Source organism: Battus philenor, unplaced genomic scaffold, assembly GCF_028537555.1.
Source record: "Battus philenor isolate CCGP_79_NKW_IND1 unplaced genomic scaffold, ilBatPhil1.0.hap1 SCAF_10, whole genome shotgun sequence".
Taxonomy (NCBI): Eukaryota; Metazoa; Arthropoda; class Insecta; order Lepidoptera; family Papilionidae; genus Battus; species Battus philenor.
Window position 1 is genome coordinate 15,340,402 of NW_027181662.1, and position 19,942 is coordinate 15,360,343.

General features: G+C 35.8%; 1 protein-coding gene across 1 annotated transcript in view; it reads right to left on the reverse strand.

Annotated features, from left to right (window-relative positions):
• The window catches only part of LOC137924436 (synaptic vesicle glycoprotein 2B-like), a 57,452-nt gene extending 38,115 nt beyond the window's left edge, over positions 1 to 19,337 (reverse strand). The window contains exon 1 of the mRNA XM_068767840.1: positions 19,014 to 19,337. Within this exon, the coding sequence (XP_068623941.1) occupies positions 19,014 to 19,029 (16 nt within the window). The 5' untranslated portion in view covers positions 19,030 to 19,337. The remainder of the gene's footprint in view (positions 1 to 19,013) is intronic.
• Between the last annotated feature and the right edge of the window lie 605 nt (positions 19,338 to 19,942).

A 19,942-nucleotide genomic window follows, 5' to 3' on the forward strand; every position in this document is an offset into this window, starting at 1 on the left:
TTGCTCTAAAGTTTTGTATATGCAAAAAAATAGAGTCGTAATGGCAGACGATATTTTGAATTAGGAACGTTAATAATTTTCGTATCTTACAGTGAATCTCTTTTGTTCTGTTATATTTTTTGTACACGCCTGACGTGAATTGCAACCTTCAAGGTTAGGAGATAACACAAGTGAACTGTTCCAATGGCGCGCGCACAAAGCGCAGCGCGCGGCTGTTTGAAAACAAACTGTCAATGGAGGCGTTGAAATGTTGTGTCTACGGCGTTGATGAGCTATTCCTGACCGCGCGGGTCCGGTGCCCAGCCATTGTTCTCGACGATTCTTTTCACCGGCTGTATCCTGTTCGTGTAATGTAGACTTCAATGTGGAACATAGGATTAGTACGTTGTTAGCGACTTGACGTTCGCTTACACAGTTCCGTTAATTGAATGATAATCGATTCAAAATTTATATCGATTCCACGCCTGTGAAACGAATACAGCATAAGATTTTGAACCTCTAAAACGAAGACCAGAGCTTGGCGTTAGTTATCATACTCAGTTTAGTAACTTAGAAATAAAAAGTGAGAAACAAATACAATATTCTACCTCAATTTTATGTATAAACCTGCCCCTACCGATTTCTTCCTAATACATATCTGTCATAGTCAAATAAAAAAACAACGTGTATGCTCCCAAACGTTTGAACAAAATCAGAATCGAATCATAAGAGATCCGAAAAAGAACTAAGATCACCGACTGAAGTGGCAATGGATGGCCATTGGAGCCGAAAGTTTCTTGAATGGTGACCACGAACCGGCAGACGCGGCGTGGGTAAGCCCCCGACTAGAAGTGATATTATATATAGGGGGATATACCGTAATCATCAAGTTTTGCAGGCTGGTAGCCAATCGCAGTGTGGTATTACGGTACGCTGCGGACGCTGTTGTCCTTCCTCAGGAAACTTGTATGTGACTATTTAATGGAATTAGGCGTTACCTTGCGGAAGTCCAACCTAAGTAAGAAAAGAAGCAATATTTAGCCACTTCCGCACATGCCGTAGTAGTCGTGCAACAACCACTGCATGTGCGGAAGTGGCTAAATATTGGTCCTTTTTTATTTTGTTCGTGATTAGTGACAATAAATTAATTCACAAAGTTTGAATTGAACCGACGACCTACGATCGAAAATCTCAGTCCTCTGCCACTGGGCTACCCCTGCCCAAAGACATATATTAAAGTACTATCCTAATTCATTTATTTTTTATCATACGCCTTGCCGGTTTTTTTTTTTGGATATAACTAAAATTTCCGAGCTACATAACCTTCCAGCTACAGGAAGTTCACAGCTAGATATAGACACAAACAGAGCAATCACAAGTAAGAAAAGGACCAATAAATATTGGTCCTTTTCTTACTTGTGACACTCTGTTTGTGGCTAAATAGCCACTTCCGCACATGCAGTGGTAGTCGTGCAACAAAGTGCACCGCCTGCCAGCCCTCTGATAAATGCGTATGCGGCAAACGATGCGAATTACAAAACTGCTAGAGTCTGACTCTGTGTTTGACACTAATCGGTGTAACATAACTCCTGAAGATACTCCGTGGAGGGGTGATACACGTGTTGAGTGATTTAGCGGCGACAGTTGTGCACTTTGTTGCACGACTACCACTGCATGTGCGGAAGTGGGTAAATATTGGTACATTTCTTACTTAGGATGGACTTTCGCAAGGTAACGCCTGATTTCATTAAAGAGTAACCACAAGATCAATTGGAAGTGCTCGGCCACAACAAGAACATCTACCTTCGTGCTCGTTGATGGACGTAATACACTGCGCTTGGTACTACGTGACTGAAGTCCAGGACCTTTAGGCCGCAGCTGCTATCTGTTCTGCATGCTATTACCTACCAATTTAACTTGCCATCCATTATGTGTTAATAAGTGCTATTCGTTGTTTTAACGTATATTTGTTATGCCGTATCTGTCCATAGATGCACGCTGCAAGACAAATGCCTCCACCAAAGATATCTATGAGAGTATATACCATTATCGCCACCTTGGCAGGTGTTGAGTTCGCGAAGGACGCTGCTACCAATCCTCTGGAACAATGTTTCTCAGGAGTAAAATTCTTATATAATTAATTCGTCAATTGGGAATTATACAAGATTGTTTCTTAGTCCTCTACCCCTGGGCTACCATTTTTCGACATGCGTTTTCTTTATTTTTATGTTCTAGACCTTTCTGGAATTTCGACTGTATCTTTTGTTGTTAAGTAGAAATATGCCTTAAGATACCGTCCGCTTGTTGTCCTTGTTTTGAAAGTTTCAGTAGAATATAGGTAAATAATGAGTCCTCTACCCCTGGGTCTCCGGTGTTCGTCATGTGTTATGTCTTCATTTTGATGTTCTAGACCCTTCTGGAATTTCGACTGTCTCTTTTGTTGTTTAGTAGAAATACGCCTTAAGATACCGTCCGCTTGTTGTCCTTGTTTTGAAAGTTTCAGTAGATTATAGGTAAATAATGAGTCCTCTACCTCTGGGCCTCCACTGTTCGTCATGTGTTATGTTTTTATTTTGATGTTCTAGAACTTTCAGGAATTTCGACAGTCTCTTTTGTTGTTTAGTAGAAATACGCCTTCAGATACCGTGCGATCGTTGTCCTTGTTTTGAAAGTTTGAGTAGATTATAGGTAAATTATGAAAGTATAAACTAATATCTGTTCTGGCCGCGCATGTGTCTAGGCGTCGCACGGCTCGGCGTCTGATCGACCTTCGCAATCTTTTTACGTATCAGCTGCGCTTTGTTGTTTTTGTATATCGGCTGAATATTACGTTATTGTTTTTTTTCACTCAACTGCGTCTATCGAATCAATTGAACTTGGTTTGCGGTCAACACGCATTTTGTGTTTAGACATCCGTATTTGCGGTTACCATTCTACTTCTCGAGGAAAATATGTTTGTTATTTTTCTTAAACTTAAAACAACCTCATGTGGTGGTTATGCATTTAGGTAGTAATGTAGCTGAACAGTGTTAGCCTTCTCGTTCTCTGCATATAATTTTTTTTTATTAAAGCAAAAAAGTTAATCTCGTATCCATTCCGCTGTCAAATTGCCCTCCTTAACAATCAAATTGCGTCCCATGTGGGGCGTGGGCCCACGTTGGGATACATGGTTCCCAATAAAAGCCTCTAAAGCCGTCATATAACGGACCATAAAAAGTACTCGAGCGAGAAAACATTGAAGATCGATATAGTAAAGCTGCTACCTTATCGATCGACCGTCTGAAACCGATCAACATCACCGGTTGCAATGGGCAGTAGGCTCTCCCCTCTTAACCTCAATACATAACACGCTCTAGTAGACGAGGTAGATTCGCTCGTGATATTTACGACCTTAGTCTCTGGGAGAGCTGACATATCATGACAGTCTACACCAGTATTTCTTAATCTTTTTTATGCAATGCAGCGCCTTAGCCTTCACATATAATTTTTATTTTAACACTTATTTTAAATTAAAACAAACAGAATGTCGTGAAATAGTACAGAAGTTACAACGGGCAATTCAGGTGTGAACAAATGTGTTGTTCAACGAGAATTTTAAGTGTCGGAGGCTCCTCATAGAACCTGCCGTCTGCTGTAAGAAAGTTTGACGACGCTATACACCCAGTTGTATAATTTTGAGATATTTTAGATTATTTAAGAGTTTTATTTTTTCATTAGATTTGGCACCAAAATCTGAAACTGCATTTTCATGGTCCGGAGCGCATGGGTTTAATCCATGTCGAGTTGATTTTCGAATTGCCCCCATTAACAATTAAATTGCCCCCTGTGAGAAACACTGATTTTAAAATAGGTAACGTCCAAAGGTGTAGCGAAATATGGGAAATTAAAAATCAATTTACATAAGATTTTCAGCTGCCGCTTGACAGACACTACTATACGTATATATTTTGCGAAATCAACTACAACTCACTAAAATAGTAATTTAAATCGGGGTTGCGGTAACTCTATTAATTATACTTAAAAATAAACATCTATTTATTTATTTATTTGTATTACTATACACTCATCATTCATATATCACCTGTGTTACGTGAGGATGAAAACTCCAGACCTTAACTTGATAGAAAGTAGAATCGCATTGAACGCTCTTTACTAAGAAGAACCTACAAACTCAGTTGGATATTTTCTAATCATCACTTTCCCAAACATCTTTAACAGGCGAAATAATCGGAGGTATTTACATAGAACTTGACAATACTTAACAAACATATGTACAATCTACAACATATTTTGTACATATACCCGCTTTCACACGGAATGTCGGACCTTATTTAGATTATGATGATTATTTAAATAGGTAACATGGTAAATTTATAATGATATTGTCTATAAATGTAAAGCTTCAGTAGGAAACAGTAATTCTGGATGGCCAATACAATTTTATTTAAGAACTGCTTACTAAAATAAAATATAAAAATATTGGGTTGTTCAGAAAGTAATTTTGTTTTTTCCCGAAAAATTATTGTATTTTTTCACAGCTAACTTCACACTTGTCGTATTGTCATTATATATTTTTCTGATATAGCAAGCCTTGTGTGTTAATAAGTTCAATTGATTTTACGCAGTAGTTTTTAGTAGGTGCTCTTCTAAATATGGACAGCAATAAGCAGCATTTGTGTCATATTTTAGTTATTTACTATAGAAAAGGTAAAAATGCTGTTCAAGCCAGAAATAAATTAACCGATGTGTATGGAGACGATATGTCGACAATACGCCAGTGCCAGAACTGGTTTGCTAAATTTCCATCCGGCAATTTTGATGTCGAAGATGCACGACGTTCTGGAAGGCCGGTTGAAGCTGATAAAGACGCGATAAAGGCATTAGTTGATGCAAACCAGCGAATAACACATGAGATCGGTGAGAGGTTAAATTTATCGAATTCAACTGTTTATGACCACCTGAAAGGCCTGGGTTTAACCACGAAGCTCGATATATGGGTTCCCCATGTCCACACGGAGAGTTTGGTCACTCGCCGAAAGCTTTTACAGCTTATATTGGATGTACTTCCACACCCACCATTATCTCCAGACTTAGCCCTTTCGGATTATAATTTGTTCCGGTCACTGCAAAATTTTTTGAACAATAAAACCTTTACCTCAAATGAATACGTCAAAAATCGCTTCGATCAGTTTTTTGTTCGCAAAGACCAAAGATTTTATGAACGTGGAATAATACTGCCAGAAAGATGGCAAAGGGTGTTGGATCAGAATGGCCAATATATAATTTAATTAAATATTTATTCATTATACGAAGATCGTGTTTCATTTTCACCACAAAAAAACGAATATGCTTTCCGAACAACCCAATATTTTCATCTTTCTTTTTGGCAGATTAGCCCAGTGTTGTAATGATTACAAAATGTAAATTATTACCACTGTAAAGTTGTACTCGTTTTAAGATAATATTACTGCAAACATATATTAAAATAGGTTGCATATGACAGTAAAGATATTGTGTTGAAGAAGTATAGCGGTGTGTCGCTGAATCAGATAATAACTGAACAGTGGGATCATTTACTGCGTAAACACTTCAATCGCAAAAATATGTCTCGTGCAATTATTTCGCTGGATCACTTTGATCTAATCCCAACGCGTATATCAACACCAATCAACTTTAATTACGAACCATCTATCTGCACGCCAGCCGCATCGCTTCCCAAGCTCGAAATATCCAGAAAAATCTAATTTTAACCGGTTGCATCTGGATAGTTCCGGTGCAATCCGATATAATATCTCAATGGAAGTCGTGTGCTTTCTGTGAAATTCCCATCATCGGACTTCTCAGCCGTTGTTTACGCGTTAAGTGGAAGAATTAACATCAGTGGCGATCCGAGTCGGGTCGGTCATTTTGTGGCAATTTATGTCTGCAAAACATTTGTTATAATACTGTACATACCCTATGTCGGTAACCTATATGTGAAAGACACATTTTCTTCTATTTCCCTTTGAATCGGTGCGTGTCTCTACCGATCATCTTTTTTATCCCAAAATTAAACTATCGAAATATTTCCATGGAAATCGTTCAATGCAACAAGACCGCCAATTGTACTTATATTTACTATTGCATTATATGTTTTGATTTACAACATGTTACTGAGATGTACAATAAAGTGTATTAAATTATTATTATAGTATTAAATGGGTTTCTGTGATATCTTTTCGGGCGATATAACCAAATCAAAAGACTAGACAAATATAACAAATTAAAAATTAAGAAGTAAAAGATCCTTTGGATTGATTATATACATGTATACCTTCACATCCAAACAGGCTCCTGGTTATTCCAGGTTAACAGTCAGAGACAGAAGTATGACAAGAAGTATGTGTCATTATCTTTTACTTCTTTTTCCTCGCCATAAGGTTTTAGCTGAGTAGTCGTGTAGCTTACCGCATGGCCCTACTTATAATCCAATACAATATTTACCTCCTGAGATAAAGATTTGGAGGTAATTTCATGCGGGTCCTTACCTTATATCAGATAATAGAAACCCATTTTTTTTCTTATAAATGGTCCTCGCTGTTGGAGACCTCTCGTTCCCCTATCTCGCGTGGTACAGGGACTTTTTATTTCTAGTAATTTATTCATATTTTTTATTATTATCATTCTTCTCTTTCATGTATCATATTATCTATCGGACTGTTTCTTTTATTCTACAATTTTCCCAGTCTTTCTCTTTCATTCTATTAGCCATACATCCATCCTCAACAACTACATTCTAGGTTTCCTTACTATTTTATTTTGCAACATTACATTTATTGTTCCATAGAGATAGAAACCCATTCCAGGGTAAAGGTTGTCCCGAGGTCTTACGCTGCCCATATCCTGACTTCCTGCGACATTGATAATGTCTTCGATTCACCTAATGGAATGCCTAGCCGTTGCTACCCAGTGGTGATCACTAATCGAAAACCTTTCTGCCCCAATTTCCGACTTCACTTTCCGAATTAATTATTGTAGACGTAAAAAGAAACGGCGGATCGAAGTCCTAAATAGTGACATTGCCATTGTAGAGGCGTGGCTGCCTACGTCATGTGTTTTATGATCCTTCATAAAGCATCACGGAACGGAAGGCGGAGGGGGTGTGGTAAGGTGCGGCGCGGGGTCAGGGGCTAGATATGACGTCATACAACATTTTACTAATCCTAACTTAGATATAGGTAGGTTGAATTGTTTTCGTGATGTGCCTCCATACGACAAAATATTTAATATATATATTCGTAATCTGTGATATGTTTTTGTATCATATTGTCACTGATTATTGTTCTTTTTAGTCTAGCGGCAAACGATCGAGATCTAAGGCCTGAACCTTTTCAGCAACTAATCTCGAATGTTCCCTGGAGAGGCTTAGAAGCGGATCTCTTCTGTATCAAACCGTTAAATATGTCTATATATGTTTATGTATATTTATGTTCATTTGTTTGTGAATATGTATTTTTTTTGTACACGTGAACTACCCTTTATAAGTACTTTTATCTTTTCCTTACTATGGTTGTCTGTAAGAGATTGCCTTGTGTGATAAGACCGCCCATTGTACTTTTCTGTATATTATTGTAAAACTTATTAAATGTATCTTATCGTGTACGATAAAGAATATTACATAAATAAAATAAATAAATAAATACGCTAATAGTTACACCATACCGAAGTGAGACTACAATATGTAGTGAAATATGCTACGGAGAGATTTGTAGTTCAGGGTATAGTGAATAGCATAAAATTCAGAAGTCACCAGACTTTGTTATGGACGGATCAGTTGAGAATCCTCTGAATCTATACGTGTGAAGTAACTGGAAGAGAGAAAATAGGCGGAGCAGTGTGAGAAGCGCCGTGTGCCGACTCCTAATATACGACTAAAAAGCATATTGGAATCTCAAGGAAAAAGGTTTATTTATTCCTCCAATATTATTATTTATTCAATATTTCAAATTGATAGTATTTCTAACTTTGGATCATGTGTGTTGATAAATTCTGTACAAGAGAATAAATATACCAAAAGAGGATTTTTAAAACTAATATAGTACATCGAAGTTTTTTTTTTCAGTTCGTGATGGAGATTGTTTCAAAAGCAGAATCTTTTAAAAGATTTGTCATCTACACGTAGTTGAGATGGTTTAGAGAGGAAGATGCTTTCGTCCCCTCATCTTGTAAAAGGTTCATAAGAAAGGTTTTGTAAAGTTTCCTTCAGATGTTGATACGATGAGGTTTCCGAAAAGTCGATATCTTAATATGTTTTTATGTTTATTGAGAGGGCTTGGAGAAAATTTTTCTAGAAATCCCTAATCTGCTGGTCGTGCAGAGTGTTTCTAGAAGGGGGTTCTTTAAAGGTTCCTTGAATAGCTAATGGTTTTTTATGGTCTCCGTTTTTGGAGGCCTATCTTTCCTCCTACTTAGTGTGAGGCCTTACTTTTTTATTTATCTTTCTCCTTTCATTCTTCACGATTTATTTTTCACTTTCTTTACATCCTTCACAATTTCTTCCATTCATCACTTTTTGATCTTTCACACATCACCTTTATTTCACCTACATTCCTTGTTAACTTTATTTATTTTATTTATTAACAATTTTTAATTTACAGTTTTTTATTTGTAATTTCACTTTTTATTTATTTATTATATTACATCGATAGCTGATTCGATATTTTATGACATTTTGTATTTTGTTTTCGGGCTCTACTCGATTTGTCATTTTAGTCCTTACTTTTGTTTCTACCTCCGTCTGCTGCACCACTTCTTTGCAGGCCTTTAGGAACTAAGCTGGTATTTGTCTTCACCCATGAGGGAAGAGACACTCTACTGTTCTATTTTCCTACCTATTTCCACCTCGATATCAAGAACTGCTAATGATTAGAGATTTCGCGAAGAGAGTGGTTTAAAGGTTACTTAATATGAAGGTTAATATGAAGGTTTAAAGGTTACTTAATATGAAGGTTCTAGACAAGGTTCTGAAGCCGTTATCTCTCGCCAGGGCGGCGCTGAAGGCAGTACGCAGTAGTATTGCTGTCCAACGCCGGTATCTATATGGGGGCCGAGACTTATCGCGCAATAACACCGCCACTCGAGCCGAGACGGAATATCGGTCCGACGCGAACCGGATCGATCCGGACGCGGGCGCCGAAACAGCTTTAATCTTCCGCTGGAAGAGACTCTTTATTTATAAACCGAACCACACACCTATCGGCCGTTACATATTTATAACATCTGGAAACAGACGCTCCGGCTGATTGTAAACGATACGTAAATACAGCGGGGCTACTTACGGAATACAGAATGCAGTATTTATCTGTTAGAACTAGTAAGAACAGGAGACTTGAAGTAATTAGCTTTTAAGTTTGTTTTAAACTTCCTCAGCAACATACCTTTTAATGCCACCTACACTTGTCCCACTCCCACTCTTTATATACTCATTCCCTCTCATCCCACTGTCCGCTAATGTTCACAACGAAAATCAAGCCTCCTAGAACGTATGCATGATCAGATTTTTTTACCTTCTACCAAAACGACTCGCGCATCCGAAAGGCGTATTTCTACTTTTTATGTAGTAATAATTTATCGCGAATTGAATACAATTTGTAAGAGTGGTCGTAGTACTGTAGCTTCTTGTTCTTCGGTTGCTTCTTGATCTTCAGTTGCTTCTTGTTCGTCGTTTGCTTCTTGATCTTCAGTTGCTTCTTGATCTGTTGACTGCACCTCCGCTAGTCCTTATAATGAGCGCGGAGACTCTCAACAGCGCGATGCAGATTTTCGTTGCGTCTACTGTGGCGCCATCTGTCATTTATCTGTTTCACTGCCGCCGCCGCCGCGATGCGATTGAAGGTCACGTGGATAAGAGCTTGGTGTTTGAGTGGCGCGCGATATGCATGCCACAAGTTAATGGTTTTTTGGTTGGGGCTGAACAGTTCTCAAATGGCGATCAAGAGGCGGTAGATGCGTGGTTGGGCCAGCACTAGGTCTATCGACAACATAGTAAACGTCGCAGGTTAAAGCGGCCGTCGTGGTGATTTTTGTGGGAGACTTATCCCAATGAGCATCTACCAACTAAAAGGAAAACGAAGAAGGATGATTCTTATTTCTTATTTGACGGTATACATAAAACAAACATCTGTATCATGTGCATCCGATGCTAATACTATATTATATGTAAGGTAGGATTTTCGCTTTAAAACACCATCTGAACGTCATTTTAGATAGAAGCATTGCTGAAGTTCCTTCCGCTACGCTAGTCAAAAATAAAATACATTAAAACACGTAAATACACAACAAGTTGACGATCATTCTTTACCTTCTCTTTCGTGTCTTGTTTATTTTTGACGACACCTTAACAATGTACAGTTTTTAACACTTCCTCATCCTTGCACAATATTGCCATCCTCATTCAGCACAGATAGTAGAGTACATGCCAAGGAGGAATCAAATAATGCTTTAGCCTTTTTGTTTTCTATCAAATAAGTTTTTAATTTTAATTTGTATCGGTACATTATCGCTGATGTTATAACAAGTAAAACCGTTTTCAAAATTCAGGTTACTACCTGTTAAAATTAATTACTGTTTACTATCTTTGTAGGTTATATCGCTAAAAAAGTTAATGGCATATAAAAGTTAAATAGGTGTAAAAGTTTAAAAATTGTGTGCAAATAAATGAACTATCTATCCATCCTTTATATTTATAGTAATTATATATAATAGTAATATTTAAAGCTCTTACGTCAATATCTAATCGCCTTGTATGCCAAATGAATTTCATCATTTTACAGAAGAAAAAAAAACACGTGATGTGTGATGACGTCACGTCATCGACAATGGACAATAGATTGAGTATTGCGAGCCGTGACTACGTCGGTAAACTTTTACCTAGAATGCATTTGTTTATACGGAGAAACACATGTTTTCCGAAACTAGCAGATCATATGGCAACTGTTTGCACACAATCGCACTGGATATAGAGACCAAGCGACAAGTGGGACAATCCCGAAAGTAACATTTTATTATTTTGATTGGTCACTTTATTTATTTTACCTATTAACAATGATTATATAAAAAATGATTTTCTATTTTGTTCTACTACGCAGGACTTTAATAATCATCATAATTTCAACCATATGACGTCACTACTGGACATGGGCCTCCCCCATTGATTCCCAGTAGGTTCAGCTGAACGCAGCCTGCATCTAACATCTTTCAACTATCTTTGTCCACCTGATGGATGGACACAGAAGAGCCTTAAGTAAATATTGAAGCGAAATATAACAGACCGTCAAACCGGATGCCGCATTAGTGAAAAGATTTCAGAAACCATGGTAGTTTCAACAGGAATATCTTTAAAGTTCTAGGCTAAATCGGCGGAAGGACTCCAAAGCAACGGGTTGGAAACTTTAAAAATAAAGTTAAGAATATCCATAGAAAAAATTACCAAAGAAAATAAAATTGCTCTAGACAATAAAGGCGTATTTAGTGGCAGTCCAGGTCGAGGATTTCTTGCGAAGGCCCAAGCGCGAGATGATTCTATGAAGCGCCCATCTAAACGGTCAACGAGCTCGGGTACTGCAAATCTAACGTGGGCTGCAGACGTAACGACCCGAGCAGAGGTTCACATGGGAGTCCTCGTGAAGATAAGTATACCAGGTTAAGGCTACGAAAATACGAAACATCAGGCGATTGTCAACAGTCTAACCAAGTGATTCCCACCCCCACTGCGGCACGTGGGCTCCACGGTGGGATATACATAGACACGAGTTTAACTCTTTCGCTTTAATATAAAAAACATATATGTTACTTAGGGGGGCATAATTTTGGAAATGCATGAAAAGGGAGGGTTAGGTTAGGAAGGAAAGGCATGGCACATGAAAGGTTGAAAGATATTGCTCTACTCGATCCAGAAAGGAGATAATATAGTAAAGTGAAGGGGTGAAATGTGGAAATATTAAAAGTGTTGAAATTCAGTGTAAAAAGCGGGTCTAGTAGAAAGTCTGCATCAAATTACTCTTCAGGAGAGTATTAGGTTCGTGAAGCATTGCAGTCCTGTTCCATAAAGTGTGTTCCACTAAAATCAGTGCAATTATTCATTCCTGAACCAGCGGCCCGTAATATTATTTTACAGTACCCGGCAATAAATATTGCACATCGACTTTTAGAAAGAGACAATCGGCTAATTTCGGCTTCGTAGTGCACTATTTGTGTCCCACACTACCTATGTGACGAAATTAGCCGATTCTCTTTCTAAAGTTTGATATGCGATATTTATCGCTTAGTACTCTAATTTTAATAGATTATATTACTGTAATGTTTTCATATTTTTATACGTAAATGATGTATAATGTTAAATTGGTATATGTACTCATTGTTATCCAAGTTAAAAACAATAAATTGGAAGTGATAGTTTACTAGAACAATATCCAATGGGTTGTTTAATATAAACAAATATTAATAGTCCTCCAACCTTTAGTAACGTCAGTCTGTTCGTAACAACAGAAAAACAGCCCTTTCTGACCTCCGAACATTACATTACACATCTTTTATATTTTATTATAGTATTTTTACTTATTACTAATTACATTGTAGATATATAAAAATACCGTTTTATGTCATAAGTTGAAATTGCAAGGAATCATCAGACATAAGTACATACTGAAAACTAAAGTCAACTCCGAATTATTTGACAAGTTTGTGATTCCTATAAAAAACAATAAAGATAATAAAAATGAAACGTAAATAATACTGTACATTTAATTCAAATACGCATGGACACCCTAGCGAACAGTTTACGACGCTCTTACATCTGTAATGAGAGCTCGTAATAAAATACGCGCCCGTCCTCCGGTTAGCGCCGTAAATACGTGACGTAGACGTATTCGGTGTATGACACCACGTAAACATCACCATCCGCACCTTACATGGTGGTCACTCTAAGGAAACTTTACACTGGCTCGCCAATCAAAACAGATACAAACTTAGCGCGGACATGCAAACAGGCTAATCAGTTTCCATTGAGTACATCGAATTATGGAAAATTATATCAAACGTTGATATTAATATGGACATGCATGAATCATTATTGAAGGAAAATTTTATAGGAACGAAAACTAAATTTAGCTCACTTTTAATGCTACCTTCAACTTAAAGCAACATGGGTTCTGGTCGATCAACATTTAATTAGTATTTATTTTATTTACTTAAATACTACACTAACTTCGAAATAGTGTCGTCTTTTTAGCTCATAGATGTCCACTTTAAAACATAGGCCTCCACCAATTATATCTATGGAAGATATATCATAATCACCACTCATGACGGGTCGGCGATTGAAGTGTGGTATTATGGTATGCAAAGGATGCTGCTACCCATGCTCCGGAAACTTGTTGAGCAGTGGCAATCCATATAGGATTTAATACACAACGTGTGAATTATATAACATTGTATTTCAGGAATCGAACCCATGATCAATGATCACAAGTCTGAATCCTCTGCCGCTAGGCTAGCACTTCTCTAATGTTTAATATCTATGTATTAATAACGAAATAAATACATCCGGTAGAAATTCGGCCTAAGGAGATTTCATTATTACATTTCATCAAATTTCCTACTTATTTAAGGTTATTTAATTTGAAAAAATTTTGAAACAATTTAATTTATTAATAAGATATTGATTCATTCCACTAAAAAGATTTTGAATAACGGAATACAAAACGAATTGTGTAGATTTTTTTAATATTATTCCAGGTTTTTAAAATATTATCCAAAATTTTTACAAATCATCACTGTAATTTAATCAAAGCGACAAGTTACATGAATAAATCAGTATGGTAACTGGAGAGATTTAAAACCAATATTGAAAAGAGTATATTATTGTATCCAAGAATCCTACACTGATGTTAAAGCGTGGAGTTTAATATTATCGATGCTCATTCAGGAAGTTAATTATTGTCGCGCATTCTATAAAACTATATTTGTTAAGAGCAACTGTTGAGTATCTAGCAGGCTCTTCTCAGCAGAACTACCTTGCGAGCCGGTGGTAGCTTTCCGTAGGGACAATAATGCCGACATTTTATGTTAATTGACGTTTTGAAATTGCCTGTAATAGCCTATTTCAATAAGAATATTTTACTTTGATTAAAAACGGAAATTAAATGAAAAAGAAAATAGTCATTTAAAGTTTTATACTCATCGGAAAATCAAATTTCAAATTAAATGCTTTCATTGAAATAAATTGGAGGGTATGTCCATGTTATCACTTTACAAGCACCAAAAGTAGCTCTATATGTTTCGATCGCTGTCAATAACTATTCATGCTCCAGTAAATCACCTGTTTTTCGAAAAATATTTGCGTTATTAAATAAGAGCCTTCAACGGATAATTATGTAATGTGTTCTTTGTTTAGTTTCCATTTTTATACATATGAATATATAATACATACATATCAAGTTTACAACAAAAAATATTTACTGTAGCCCTATATATCTCAGTTGATATGTTATGTAAATATTATAAATGAAAATTTTAAATAAAATTTCTTTACTTGTACTAACGACTATATGGCAATATTTACAGCGTTAGAAAAAGTTTGTTTTATATTACAAATAGTTATAAGTCGCTTGGGCTTTTCTATGACTTGTTATGGCGTGTTCAGCTCTAAGGACGAGAGAGGATCTCAAGTTCTGCTCTCAGGCTGTCACTCGCATGTTTAGTATCCGCTGTAATAGTGCCAGAGGGAACCCCCAACCTCGACTTGTCAGATGCTATTGTTTGGCTCTCATCACTGCCACTACAGCATGTGTTAACGCTGTCAAGTGATAGTGATGAAGTGCTGGAAGGATTTTCAGCGAGCTTGGCGAAGACCTGTCCGATACGTGGCGATTTCTCCTGTTCATGTCGATCGGGTGTTTGTATGTACGTGCGATTTGAGTATATATTAGTTTGGCTTATTTGTAAATGGAATTTCCTTGTAGATGACGACACCAATAGTTAATACTTTTTATATTGCTCAAGTACCAACTTATAACTGGATGTAATATACAGGGTTATTAGTTATAGGTTTAAATGCTTTAAATAGGTGAAAGTACAGCTCATTTATCTGCAAAAGTAATTCTATATAAAGTGCTTACTCTGAAATATGTTACGTTCATTTATTTTATCTATAGGAATACAAGTAAAAAATTTTGCAAGTTTAGTTAAAATTTTTGTTATTTTTGAAATAGATATTTCTAAACGTAATCCAGAAAAACACCTCCAAAAAAATCATATTCATAATGTTTCACTTAGCAAACTAAATACGAAAAAAATCGCAAGCTTTTTTATTGTCGGTGGTGACAATGAGAAATTAAATCAAAGATTAATATGAAACCTCCTTTGTTAATACAACTAAACTCATTTTAATGTATTTTAAGTACCTCAAAAAACAATAAGTAAAATAAGTTAGGTCATCTCTGCAAAGTTTCTTCTGAAGAGAAATAAAACTTTATTACCAACACCACCAACACTAGACGAATATAACATGAAAAAAAACACGCAATATTAGTTAACTCAGACACGAACATAAATTCCAGTTACGAAAAATTACAAAAGAACAAAATGGATGCGTAATGACGTCATGTCACGTACATTTCCACGCGCTAAGACGGCGCGGCCCGCAGCACGTGTGAACGGCTCTAATCGATATCCTACACGAGCTGAAAGCTCTTCATACCCCCCACACTGCTCCGGATTCGACTTTATTATAAAGAAGACAATCAGGACATTCTATTATTACGTTTTCATAATTGTAAATAAAAAAGGCATTAGGTACACTGTCAGTTTATTGAAGGCGGTGGTAAGGAGTACATATATATATATTTATATATTTATATATATATGTTCATATATAGTTTTTCGCCATTTTCAAAGAATAGTCAATTCCACTATCGGCTCCGAATGCTAATCTGCTGAGAGATTTAGCCAGAAACTTGCTCTAAACAGTTGCTTTTTAAAATGAAAGTTAACAATATTATATATATATATATAAAAGTTAGTTGAGCTGAATACGATGAAACTTTAAAATCATCCCTCATATGTATGATTTACATTAAAAACTAACCAAACCGACTGACAAATATTAAAGTTTGTTGTTCACCCTATTGTCCATCGTCAAAATACCACTGCGTTGACAATTCTGTCTACAGCACTTCCTATGTATGCTGGTAATTTTGTTCTTTTTTTAATAAAAATTTCTAGATTATTCCATTCGAAGTGATGTTTATACATATATACGTACAATTTAATATATCTTAAAACAGAAAGGGCTAAGATACTCAAAGTCTGTCCTAAAAGAAGCATTAAGATCAGGCATTGGTGAGGACCTTTATCGCCCACTAGAATTAAATCAAAAAGGACAGTAAAGAAAACTGATCTAGTGTTGATAGAACACCACCAGTGTACCAGGGGAAATCCTGGTGCCTTTTCGAAGGTACTAAGGATTATTTTTCCCTTTTCAATATTTGTTTAACAGCGAACTTAATGTCTTTAGGCAGTGTTTCCCAAACGTGAGGCTAGCGAACCAGGCCAAGCCCCCCACCCCACCCTCTGTGTTTGATTATTATGGGGAGCAATTCGAAAATGGACTCTGGAAGAGTTTAACCCACTCTCTTTAATATAAAAATTATATATATTACATATGGGCATAAATAAGATTGAGAAACGGAAAGTCTTAAGGCATTCTCTATAAGTCAATCCTCGCACTAAAGAGAAGATTATTTAGTGTACATCCATAACATACCCTCCTCAAAACCGAGAAAAACAGTTTATAACACTAGGCCATCATTAACTATAAAAATAAATAAACATTTACATTTGAATTTCGAATTAGGATTTAAAATTATTCTCTCAGCAAACCAGCCAGTGCGCACCTTATGCCGCACGTCTGCCAGAACGTAAGTTTTAAACAAAAGAGAAATCCTTTGTGATTTTTTTAAAGTCCATTTCGTTTTTATGACTTCAGTTAATTACCTCATTGTGGAATGCAGACCTTTTTGCATTGTCAGCAGGTAAGTCTTAGTTTGTGTGTGAACAAAAGATAGATAATCAACACGATATATTATAGCATATTTTATGTTTGACTATTGAAAAAGATGAAGTCCAACTTTGGAGAGACCTAACATATATCATCATTATTATTTGAATACTAGGAAGTCCACCGGTGGACTTAACCCTTAAATGCATAATGACGAAAAACTGCAACATACCACTTTGAATACAATAGTGTACAGTAAATACATAGTGTTGTGTATCAGCAACATAAGGTTTTTAATTAAATTAGTATAATAAATATTATATATTTATTATATTTTTCCCTGCACTGTTGTGTATTTATCTGCAATATATTTTTTTAAAGTATAAATCAAAGTCATGCATTTAAGTGTTAAGCTTCCGCCTAGATTTATAACAAGACGGTTAAGAGCGTTCTGCACCCAGAGCAATCGGTCAATCTTAAAGAGGTATTTCGACATGCACATGCCAGTCCGATGTCTTCTCTTTTTAAGGTCCCAAAAGCCTCACTTTCTGCTCTCCATGTAGCCTGTCCACTGCGATGTATTGGACTCTATGGGCTACTTCGCCTACAAATCTCTTTATTCATGAATTGATCGCGTAGAGAAATTCCGAATATAACCCTCTCTTTCACATATGTCATCACCAGTCACATCAAGAATTCGTAAACTACTTACTTACTTCTTACTTTTACTTACTTACTTCGAAAACTACTAATAAACGTGTCATACTTCTATAAATTTCTTGATAGTAGTAATATACCATTTGTAACTCAAAGAATCTATTAACACATGAAATATTAGGCCAATAATGATTATTTTATACGCATAGCTTTCATTATTAAATAATTATCTTCTCAGAAGGTTATTACAATCTATTTATTCTGTTGTTACGTAGTGACTTGTAAAAACCAATTAAGTTTATAATAGCATTTTTACATTACAACACAATCAGTATATTAAATACAAGATTTTTGACTTAACATTCCACGTACAATAGATACGTTCTTTTGTATTGAAGTTCAATCAACACCGTTCACAGTAATGTTTGCAGATCAAAAGTTGTACTCCATATTGTTTATAAAATTCAATATACCCGGCGAAATACTGAAGCGAATGATCAAAGAAAAAGTTTAAATGTCATTATCACGCGTTCATAACTTTTGCTTATCATAAGTAATTAGTTTATGTCATAAAGATTCTGTAAACACTTTCAAATGACATATAAAAATAAATATAATTTTACCCTCAATTTTAAACGTTTTATATTTCATTCTTAAACTTATCGTGTTTAGATTAAAACATGACAGTGTAGTTCTTGTCTTAAAAAACAAAGGGCGTGGTCCGGGATAATCACGCCACAACACGTCACCATACAACCATGTAAATCGAAAACCAATATATCACCACCCAAAATTGAACACTATCAGACACCACCACCACCCAGTCTAGAACTACAGTTCGACACATTTCAGTATTCTGTTTACATTTGTTAACATTCCGAACAACTCGTATTTACATGGCAGCCAGCCACGCATGCATTTCTTTGCAATAAATACTGAAAACAAGTCGTTACTTTGATATCTACCCTCAAAATAAACTCTACATTTCTTCTACACTCATTTTATTTAATAATCCAACTCAAAATAATTTTAAATTATGTTTTGTGTACAATTATAACTATTTTTACATTTTATGTTGTAGCTAAACTTAATATTTTTAAATATACAACGTAGCCAATGTAATTTGCTTACGTATGTTTAATTTGTAAAGAGGAGCCAAAATTATTTTGCCGATAAACATACATATCGTTGAATAATTTTACACTTTTCTTAGTACTCATATTAAACAAAGTGGTTGAAAAACTTTATGCATAATTAGAAACTTATATTGTGTAATTATAATTTTTGTGTAATAAAATAGATCGCATATACATAGAAATTATAATAATAATATTTTACAAACCTGCTTGCTCCTCCATTTCAGATGCCACAAAACAGTCCAAAAAACAATAAACACTAAATTCTATTTAATTGCAGCAAACTTACGAACTAATATCACACGAAAGCAAAATTAAATTTCACGGAAATAGAAAAATTTATATCACATTTATTTTAATTATTGTCTTTTGCTCAATGTCTCTTTTTATCCCATTTGTTATGAGGAACGATCGAAATTATTTTATTTCACTTCAGTTTGACGCGGGTACGAAATCGCGGCATTTGTGGTGCGAGGTGCGGGGAGAGCGTGCGCTTTAGGCAACCGGCTGACTCCAACTGGTCGCCGTCCATTAGGGAATAGGGACGTCCTCCATCGTGCACTAATTATATCGATATTTGCCTTGTCAATGACGAGCGCACGCCGCGCGTCGATATTACCGAATTATTTGTCCACTTTTGTTCTGTTTAGCCGCGGCCTGTTGGTTCGGAGCTGGACTCAATATCGCAAATCGATTTACATCTACCTACTAATCTGATCCACATCATTTCGAATTCGAGTGCCGGTCTGGCGTAAAAATCAGAGAGGAAACCATAGCCTCCCTGATATGCGACAAAAAAACTAAAAAAGAGTTCATTCACCCCTGTAAAAAAATTATAGGAAAAGCAATAGATAAAAATAAAGACTAAAAACAGTAAAAAATTGTAAACAAATAACACAAAGATAAAATAAAAGCAAAATAAAGTAATGTGATATAGAATAAAAATAGAATATAAGTAAAAAATGTGATATAGAATATAAGAAAATGTAAAAGTAATGAGGAATGAATGAAAGGCGATACAGAGAGAAAGAGAAAGATAGTGGAATTGTGGAAAGAAAGAAAATGAACGACAAATAATATGAAGTATGAAAGAAGAGAAAGAAAAAAAAAGTATGTGAAAAACTAAAATAAATGT